This window comes from Carettochelys insculpta, chromosome 5 (assembly GCF_033958435.1).
Source record: "Carettochelys insculpta isolate YL-2023 chromosome 5, ASM3395843v1, whole genome shotgun sequence".
Classification (NCBI taxonomy): Eukaryota; Metazoa; Chordata; order Testudines; family Carettochelyidae; genus Carettochelys; species Carettochelys insculpta.
This window is the reverse complement of record NC_134141.1, coordinates 90,823,752-90,834,183: the sequence shown is the minus strand read 5'-3', so window position 1 is coordinate 90,834,183 and position 10,432 is coordinate 90,823,752. Positions and strand designations below refer to the sequence as shown.

The window sequence follows — 10,432 nt, the reverse complement described above, 5'->3', positions numbered from 1 at the left end:
CTACACTAGCCCCTCCAACTTCAAAATGGGATTTTGAAGTTGGCAGGGTCCTTTCAAAAAGGACCCATCTGGATGAGCTGCACGGCAGCAAAAAGCAGCAATTTTGAAGAGCTAGGGCTGGAAGCATGCTAATGAGACGCTGAATATGCATTTCAGTGCCTCATTAGTAATCTTTGAAATGGCTATTTGCATGGCCATTTCAAAGTTTTGTGCTAGTGTAGACATGGCCACAGAGTTTTAAATATGTTGTATGAACCAATTAGGCATGCTTGTAGAATATGAGCATTTGGAAACAGACAACTTTACCACTGAAGCCATTTTTAAAAGCTGCAGTTTTATTTTACTAAATTAACTATGTTAAAAACAAATCTGTGCCTGGTGTGGAATTTCACTGCATTAAGTGTTACAATATTTTTGTTTTCATTACAAGCAGGAGAATGCATGTAGAACATGTGTTAGGAAATACGACAATAAATTAGAATATAATTTACAAAAGCAAAACATAATAACGTAACAGTGTACCACATTAATACTGAATATAAAATAATAAGCAACTAATCACAATAATACAAAGGTATCTTCAGTCTGTATTAAGGATATCCATGTGACATTCACTCCATTAACAAAGTTCCTAATGAAATGGATTGTTTCTGGGTATATGCACCCTACGGGGTTTATGTATAGAATTTTTGTTTTCCTTTTAGTTTAATCTGCTTCAGTTGGTGATATTGCTGAATGGAAGTACTGGAAGCAGATTGCTCTGGGTATTTAGAACTCTACTATTTGATTCTAGGCCTGTCATCTTTATATGGCCAGTACAAATAGTCCTACTGTTACTACTTAAGAATATAACATTATTTAGCTTAGCTTACATAGGTGGCTACAGCGTAGCAGCAGCAATGAACTGTGCTTGGAAAAAACATTGATTTCTTTTTCCTTCCAATTAGGTTTTATTTTCAGGTCTTAGTCTGAAGTTTTGCTTAGTTTGTAAATTCAAACACATTCTGGTATTTTGTTCCCTTTAATAATGCAATTCAATGTTGCTCCAGGGAGTTCCTTAAATTTCCAGCTTCAGTGCTGTTTTAAGTTGGAGAGTAAACATGGGACTCCCTAGTCCTCTAGCACCAGTTAGAGAGAGCAAAATGTGTCTGTGAAAACACTCCTTGTCCTAAGTGAGGTAAAATAAAAGTTCATTTTGAGTACATTTTTTAAAATAAGCCTATTCTTGTTAGTTGAACAGACGCATTAGCTAGTAGACACAATTATGCACCAGAAAAAAACAGATCCTGACACAAAGAAGCCTCTTAACTTAAGAATGCCACAAGACCCTTCTCTTTTATCATATTTTTGACTCAGTCAAGGCTAGCACCAAGTTATCCTCTCAATAGACTGTAGAAAGTTCATTCACTCATTGACTAAGGGCTATACACTGCCCTTGATACACATATGCAACTCCCAGTTTGTATTATTTTTTATTTATTTATTGACAATCATTGACAATGAGAGTTGTATACATGGGGCCTGAGAGCAGCACATGGTCATATGTGAGTAAAGTCATGCTTACTGGAAATGGATTAAGGAAGTGAAAACCACCGTCAAGAGGTAGGAGATGACAGGAGATTCATGGTTCTGAATAAGTGGGCTACATAAGATTGTCAACATATTTCATAGTACAGGAATCCTTTTTCCTTGTTAATTCACATTAATAAATAGTGTGCAATGCATTTGGCTTATTATGATTTGTTAAATACACTGACATTTAGGTATCACGTGATTTATTCAATTGACTTGTTTCAATGAAAGAGTATTTTTTTTAAAAAGTGCCATTTGATTTTTAGTGTTAACACAATGTGTTGTTCACATACTGTTAATTGCACTACAACAAAGGAGGCCTAGTTGGTCACAAAAGCACATTCATCAAATACCTGCTGCAAACTGCAAAAGTTCAAGTACAATATATTAAAATAAAGAAGTACCCACTTTCCTTATCTCCTTGTTGAACCTTCTATGAAGAGGGGAAGAGGAATATGACATTAAGGTTTATTCATGCTAAATTCTGGATCTGACTTGTCTGGGTAGTTTGATTTCACATTTAAACACAATTGAGAAAATTATTAAAATAATATTCGGTGAGTTTTAAAATTATAACATAACCAAAAAGTCCCCATATGTCTCTTATTCTTCAGTTGTAATTTTTGCCCACTCTGTTATGGTCTTCAAACCTGGTAACTGAAACTCTCTCTCATAAATAAATATCTTTCTACGATATAAAAGAAGGAAACATCTGGAACTCACTGTAATGGTCAACAAAGTTTGCAGAGTCTGCTTTATTATTACACATTAAGCTGATCTTTTTCACCAGAGTTTCTTGATGACGGTAAGTAGGGAGTAATAGGTAAAACACAACTAGATGCCTCTCCATGTCTAGTGATGTAAACAATAGGGAACTTGAATCATAAATTGTAAGCCTATACAGTAGTAGTGAAGTATGAAGCACTGTGGTCTTCACTGCTATTGAAGTCTGGCCTCCCCATAGTATTGAAATGTTTTTCCCTTCTGTGGACATCTCAGCTACATTTGTACAATGGCAAAATGGCTATATACCTGAAGCACATGTTTATTAGCACACTTGTATTTCATGCACACCTGCAATAACTGTTGCCCCTCTTAAAACTAAGTTCCTCACGGTTGTTTTCTTTAGTTTAGCTTCATATATGGCTCACAGCAGTGTTCAGCAAATATGGATTACTCCTAAAGGAATTCAGGGAAATGTAGGAAAAAATACAATTTTTTTAAACTTCAGATTTATAATTGCTCCTTAAATAACATTTCCAAGCCCATTTTATAATTTAAATTGTGATGCTGTGTAATGAGATAAAATAGTTAACACTTTTTAAGCTATGACTTAAGATTTTTGGATTCTTCTTTTCTTCCATAGTAGACGAAGTCATAACATCTACATTTTAAACAGTTTTAAATATAAATGGTTTCAGTGTCATTGCTAAGTCCATAATAAAAATTACTTTAATGGTCCAAGGAGGTAAACAGACTATTAGATTTAGTCAAAAGAACACAAATGTTCCACAGTAAGCTATTCTATAGGTGTTGTGTGGATCTCTCCAATTTGGCATGCCCTCCTTATACTGTGTCCAGCACTTTGGATGAATAAATCCCACTTCACAGAAGTTAAAATAATATTGAAATCCTGTCAGCTGGGGCTGACCAGTGGTTACGTTTTCCACAGGGTAATACATTTGCAAGGACCTCAATCCCATTCCGCTGTGTGGCTCTCTTCAATTGACACGTTTTCACAATGATAAAACAAGGCACTTTCTCTTGCTTCTGTGGGTCAGTGTCCTTGGCAGGTCTTACAGCACATCTGTCTGAAGTATGCTCGGCTGCAGAACTTGAACTTCAGCACCAGTGGGCAATAAGCCACTTTGTTCACATCTTTGCACTCTGATAATTGAGGGTATAAAAGGGAAAATATTAGACAGACAAATTAAAAGCAAGTATTAGACAGAAAGCACAGTATTGTGATTTAGCAGGCTTCTGCTTTGTCTATCCACATTGCCCACTATGTAACTTTCTTTCCAGTACAGTTCTCCAGATATAGTAAATTTTTAAAAGTAAGAAAAATATTTCAGGTCTTTTCTCCAAGATGTTTGTAGGTACATTTACTTTGTGTTGAACAAATTACCATTTCTTGGGATAAGTGATCATTTTAGACAACCAAAAAATATGAGTCATTGTTCTCATGGTATTTTTATAATTTATTTCTTGGGAGTTATTTTATTCATCAGTGAAAGATTATCTAAAATCTAGCCTGGGTTGCACTGGGTGTACTATGCATTTATAAGATTCCCTGAAGTGGAACATGCATTACAGCTGGCAGTGACTAGGAGAATGAACAGTATTAGTAAAGGTATTGGCAGTGCGAGTTTACTGACTGTAAAGGGCAGCATTGCACTGCCACTTTTACTGGGGGTTTTCTTCCTCTGCATCAATACTTCATTTTCTGAAGAGAAATAAGCCATTTCTCCACCGATAACTCTCAGCTGTTTAAGGCCTTTTTCTAACTTAGGTCTAGCTTCACAAAAGAAGTTGGCTGCCTAACTGCCACGTTAGATGCTTAAATCTCAGAAGTAGGCCCCACTAATATTTACAAACTCCCAGTCAGCTGTGGCTGAAACCTGTAGGTGTGTAGACTCCCTTGCACCCATGTTTCTGCACCTATGTTTTTGCCTTTGTATATGCAGGCTGCTGCCTCATTCTGGGCACGCAGATGCCTAAGCCCCAGAGTGATATACGAATAGGGGAAAGAGAAGTATTGCTCCAGACTCTAGTCAAAAACCTCACCTCCTGTATAGTCAGATGGAATACATGTCTACAGAGGAAAAGTAAATCACACAAGTTCACATTGAAAAAAATATGAGGAGAATAAAGTCAGACTTGATTTCCCTGCAAGAAGTTCATCTCAAAAGAATCCTCTAACTTCTTGATCTAACATGATTTTATTTGATATTGTCCTCTCCTTACATTCCCTCTAAATGTAAAACAGCCACAAAGAAAATGTCAGAAAAGCGACAGAAAGAAACAGATCCTGACAAATAAATCCTTGTATCAGAGGTGTGAAGCCTGAGACCTGAACAAAAGTATTAATCTAGGCTTGCTAATATAAAGCAAAGTTAGCAAGAAAAAACTCCTAGAATGAGGCAAAAATAGGGCTGATAATGCAAAAACAAACATTTCTGAGAACCGTTATGCTCAGGACACTTGCATAATCACATTCCAGAATGCCACAATGCCAAGTCAGTTCAAGCACAATCCCTAAAGATAACAGGAACACACTGACTTCTCTTAAAGATAAGTTCAGAATAAAAGTGTGATGGAAAGAGATGTTTTGATGTTACATGAACCATCATGTACAAAGTAATAGGTGAGAGCTAACCACATCAGAGGGGAAATGCATACCTTTTTAACTGGTTTATAAAATGGAATCTCAAAGGAAGTGTCTTTGGACCACTTAAAAGCTGTGTCCATTGCTATGGGCATGCATGCCTTAATGGTCTTGCAGTCTATGCTTTGCCTTTGCTACTAACAAATCTGTAGTTACTGAGCAGTTACACCTCCTTAGGAGAACTTATTTACTTCTCTTAATTGTGAAAAATGAATGTTCTTACCCTTTATTTGCAATCTTTTAACCAGTCAGTGATTCATGATAAAACTTTCCAGTTATCCCACGATGGCTTAGCTTGCTTAACAGCTTTTGATGTTGAATCATGTCAAAGAATTTCTGAATGTTTAAGTACACTATAACAACGGGTTCTCCCTTGTCCACATGCTTGTTGACACATTCAAAAATTTTAACAAATTGTTAACTCTTTCCCAACATATTATGTTCATTTATGTATCTCTTAATTCTGTTATTTACTATTTCAACCAGTTTTCCTGGTACTGAAGTTAGGCTTATTAACATGTAATTGCTAGAATCACTTCTTAAGCCCCTCCCCCCACTTCTTTAAAAAACAAAGTACATTACTTATTCTATCGTCCAGCTAGCTGTTATACAGGCTAATTTAATCAACATGTAATATAATAATTAGTAGTTCTGCAATTTCATATTTGAGTTCCTTAAGAACTTTTTAGTGAATACCATCTGATCTTGGTGACGTGTAAATCAATTTGTTCTAAAACCACCTCTGTTGAAACCTCCATCTGGGACAGCTCCTCAGATTTGTCACCTAAAATTTTGGCTCATATGTGGGAATCTCCCTCGCCTCTGTAGTGAAGACCAATACAATTCATTCAGATTCTTCCTTGGCTTTCTTGAACACTTCTTTTGTATTGCCAACATCCAGTGGCCCCACTTCTTGTTTGGTGGGCTTCCTGTTCCTTATGTACTTAAAATTTTTACTTTTTGTCTTTTTTATTAGTTGCTCTTCAAGTTCTATTTCAGCCTGCCTAATTATATCAGACTTGCTGGAGTTTGTGCTCCTTTCTATCTTCCTCAGTAGGATATGATGTCCAGCTTTTGAAGGATGTCTTTTTGTCTCTGTCTCTTTTACACTGTTGTTGAGCCATGGTGCCAATTTTTATTCTTCTGATGTTTTTTCTGTTATAATTTGGGGTATACATTTTCTGAGGCTCTATTATGACATTTTACATAATTTCTATGCAGATTTCAGACATTAAACTCTTTTGACTGTTCCTTTTGATATCTGTTTAATTTGCTTCCTCGCTTTTGTGTAGTCCCCCTTTAGAAGTTAAATGCTACTCTGGTGAATTTCTTTGCTAATTTTCATCCTACAAGTACATTATATTTGAGGACATTATGGTTTCCATTATGAAGTGGTTCAGCTATATTCACTGCATGGACCACTTCCTGTGCTTCACTTAGGACTAAATCAAGAACTGTCACTCCCTTTGCAAGTTCCAGGACTAGGTGCTTCAAGAAATAGTCATTAATGCTGTTTAGAAATGTTATCCCGTAATCATTTTGGAGATGACCTGTATCCACTTGCTATGGGGACAGTTTTTGTTGTCTCCCTAATCCCCCTGAGAATTCAAATTATCATCAACCTTTATGATATGTCGGTCCCAAAATAGCAGAAAGATGTGGTGGGCAGGTGGTTGGTAGTATATTCCTACTACTATGCTCTCATTATTCAAGCATGAGACTTCTATACATAGAGATTCTATGATACAATTTGATTTTACATTTTCACTACATTTGACTTTGTTTTCTTTCACGTATAATGCCACTCCCTCAGCAGTGCAAGATACTCCCTTTATATATGTTGTATGCTGCTGTCACTGTCCCATTGATTATCATCATTCTATCAAGTTTCTGTTATGCCGTTTATATCAATACCCTCATTTAATAACTGGCACTCAAGTTCACCCATCTTAGTACATAGACTTCTAGCATTTGCATACAAGCACTTATAAAAATTTGCAGTATTTAGCTGTCTGCCTTACAGTGATGTAATTGCCTGGGACTCTTTTTAGTTAGACTGTTTCTCTTCAGTTCCAACCTCTAATTCCTCAGTTTCTGTCTTCACTTTACTAGGCTATTGAATATCCCCTTTAAAAAATCCTCCCTTTCAGGATATGTCTGTTCAAACACACCACTCCTCTGTGCTTTTTCTCAGCTGTAGTATAAAAATTCCTCCCCAAGCTTTTGAGTTTTACATGACTGCAATCTGGTTCCATTCTGGTTATGTAGAGTAACATTCATTTCGCCTTCAGTTTTGTGGCAAGGATATAACCAAAACTCATTTTTTTCTTGTTTAGCAACTAAATAATATTATTTTAAAAGAAACATTAGCAAGTCTCACTAAGAGCAGGTGGAATTGCCTGCTTAGCTCAGTCTACTTTGAAACTTGGAAAATGGTTGATCTGTAGGAGAAGAAAAGATTTTATGAAATAAAAGCCTGAGATTAGTTATTATCTTTAGGATTAGCAAATTCTTGAAATCCTAAAAGCTTTCTGTCACCACCAGCATGTTAAAATACTTTGACCATTTATTTCAAAGGTGACATTATAACAACACAAGCAATTTGGCCATATAAACTAAATGGACAGAGGCCATTTAAGCTATTAATTCAAGACACTTCAACTCGTATTTTAGTTAAGAGGATTTTGTTTAAGACCAAAAGGAATAAGCAGAAAATGTATGGAACGTACTCATTATTCTGAGACAATACACAGTCTATGTGCATATATTCAGTATTTAGATATAAGATGTTTATCCATTTAGAGGTATTTGTAAAACAATCCTGACAAATTGAAAGAAAACACTTGTTTTGCAGTTAAATTCTAGTTGCCTATTTTTGAAATTTTGCATCTTTAATATTTCAAAATGTAGGGCCAAAAGATGCTCACAGATGTATGTATTTGTAATAGCTTCAAGAGGAGGAATACTAAGCACTGCTTACCCTTTTTGGAATCAATGTACACTGTGATCTGTACTAGCTAATATTAACAAGTTTACCAGAAGCTTTAGAATATTCCCTAACTGCTTTCATACGTCACCCGACTTCTAAGGAATATTTTCATTGGGTCAGGGGGCGAAAAAGTGACCATTCGGGGAAATCTAATTTTTAAAACAGTTACTTAAGATAAAAACTTAGAACAACTGTCACCAATATAAGAATATATGCCATCCCTTCCTCTTTTTTACTGTTCCTAGAACACAATTTTTTTCAGTAATCACAGGGTTACTAAATAACACTCTGAGTTAGTCTGTTATGAAGATACTTCAACAAACAGCATGAGATTATAAATTGCCATGTGAAATTAAGAAGGGATTATTAAGTAGGGAATACATAATACTCAATAAAAACTTTTTACAGTGCTTCTGCTGGACAAAAGACAACTTCTATGCAGCAAATTAATAGTTAGCTCCTGATTTATAAAAATACATCATTTATACTGCTCTCCTCATTAATAATAGGCAACCAAAATAAAAGGTGTAATATCTCAAAGGGAATGATAAATATCAGGATAATAAATGGAAAGTCTGTTACGAAGGTACTTTCAATCAACAAAATGAAATTATAAGCTTCCATGTGAAATCAGAAATTCCAACAAATTAAATAAAATGACCATCTAAACTCACACTACATTGCTTCACTTATCTCACTGAGATCTCCAACTGATTAGTTTTCACATTAATTTTGAATTTATGAAGACAAACTAATCTATTACCTATTTGCAATCTTATATCTTGCTATCAGTATTACACCAAATACAAGCACTGTTGCAGTTACATGGTGAAAAATAAGAGTCCTAAACATGAAAGACTTTACTCTAAATTTGTGATTTCTGACTAAAAGTATAGAATACAGGACAACTTTTGATGCTAAACTTTAATAGGACAACAGATTTCTAACCATTTCATATTACACATAAAAATGATGCGAACAGATAATGATTAAGGTTGCAAAGTCAAGAACCCAGGAGCTGGGAAATGCCACAATTAAGGTTCAGAGGGCAACTTCACTGTGCAATCTTAACCATGTTCCTACAGAAAGAAGAGCAATATGGAAAATGACCAGCAAAAAGGAAGTTCACATCAAATGGAAACTTGGACAGATGACTAGGGAGAAGTATAAAAATATTGCTTGAGCATGAAGAGGTGTAATTAGGAAGGCCAAGGTGCAACAGGAGTTCCAGCTAGCAAAGGATGTGAAGGATATCACGAAGGGTTTCTATGTGTATGGTAGCAATAAGAAGTGACCAGGGAAAGTGTGGGTCCCTTACTGAACAGGGATGGCAACCTAGTGACAGATTATGCGGAAAAAAGCTGGAGTAGCCAATGCTCCTTTTGCCTCAGTCTTCAAACACAAAGTCCACTCCCAGACTGCTGCACTGGCCAGCACAGCATGGGGAGGAGGAGAGCAGCCGTCAGTGGTGAAAGAACAGGTTAAGGACTATTTAGAAAAGCATTGCATCTAATGCATCAGAATGTGCTGAGAGAGTTGGCTAATGTGATTCCAGAGGCACTGGGCCATTATCTTTGAAAACTCTTTGTGATCAGCAGAAGTCCCAGATCATTGGAAAAAAGCGAATGTGATGTTACGTATCTTATAAAGGGAAGAAGGAGAATCTGTGGAACTATGGACTGGTCATCCTCACCTCAGCCCCTCAAAAAATCACTGAGCAGGTCTTCAGGGAATCCATTCTGAAACACTTGAAGGAAAGGAAGGTGATCAGGAGCAGTCAACGTGGACAACCTAATTGTCTTCTAAGATGATATAAGAGACTTCGTGGATATGGGAAAAGCAACGTATGTGATATACCTGGACTTAAGCAAAGCTTTTGGTATGATTTTCCACAGTACCCTTGCCAGCAAGCTAAAGCAATATGGATTGGATGAATGGACAATAATATGGACAGGAAGCTGCTTAGATCACTGGGCTCAATGCCTATTTGGCTGCTGGTATCAAACAGAGTACCCCAGGGGTCAGCCCTGAGGCTTGTTTTGTTGAATACCCTCATTAATGATTTGGATGATAAGATGGATTGCACCCACAGCAATTTCATAGATGACACTAAGATGGGGTAAGGGGAAGAGAGATAGATATGCTGGAGGGTAGGATAGGGTCCAGAGTGAAAAAGATAAATTGGAAGATTAGGCTAAAAAAATACGACACGGTTCAACAAGGATAAGTGCAGAGTTCTGCACTTAGAATGGAAGAATCTAATACCCTGCTACAGGCTGGATACTGACTGACTGCACAGCAATTCTGCAGGGAAGGATCTTGGGATTAAAGTGGATGAGAAGCTGCATATCAATCAATGGTGTGCCCTTGTTGCCAAGAAAGCTAATAGCATATAAGGCTGCATTAGTAGGACTATTGCCAGCAGGTCCAAGGAAGTGATTATTCACATCTATTTGGCACTGGTGAGGCCACGCCAGAATTAC

The 10,432-nt window shown here is 36.5% G+C and overlaps 1 protein-coding gene across 3 annotated transcripts in view; it reads right to left on the bottom strand.

The window, feature by feature from the left end:
* Window positions 1-321: 321 nt before the first annotated feature.
* The window catches only part of ADAMTS6 (ADAM metallopeptidase with thrombospondin type 1 motif 6), a 253,068-nt gene continuing 242,957 nt past the window's right edge, over window positions 322-10,432 (bottom strand). For all 3 annotated transcript variants that reach the window (XM_074995514.1, XM_074995515.1, XM_074995516.1), the window contains one exon: window positions 322-3,459. In XM_074995514.1, coding sequence (XP_074851615.1) covers window positions 3,350-3,459 — 110 coding nt within the window. In that variant the 3' untranslated portion in view covers window positions 322-3,349. The remainder of the gene's footprint in view (window positions 3,460-10,432) is intronic.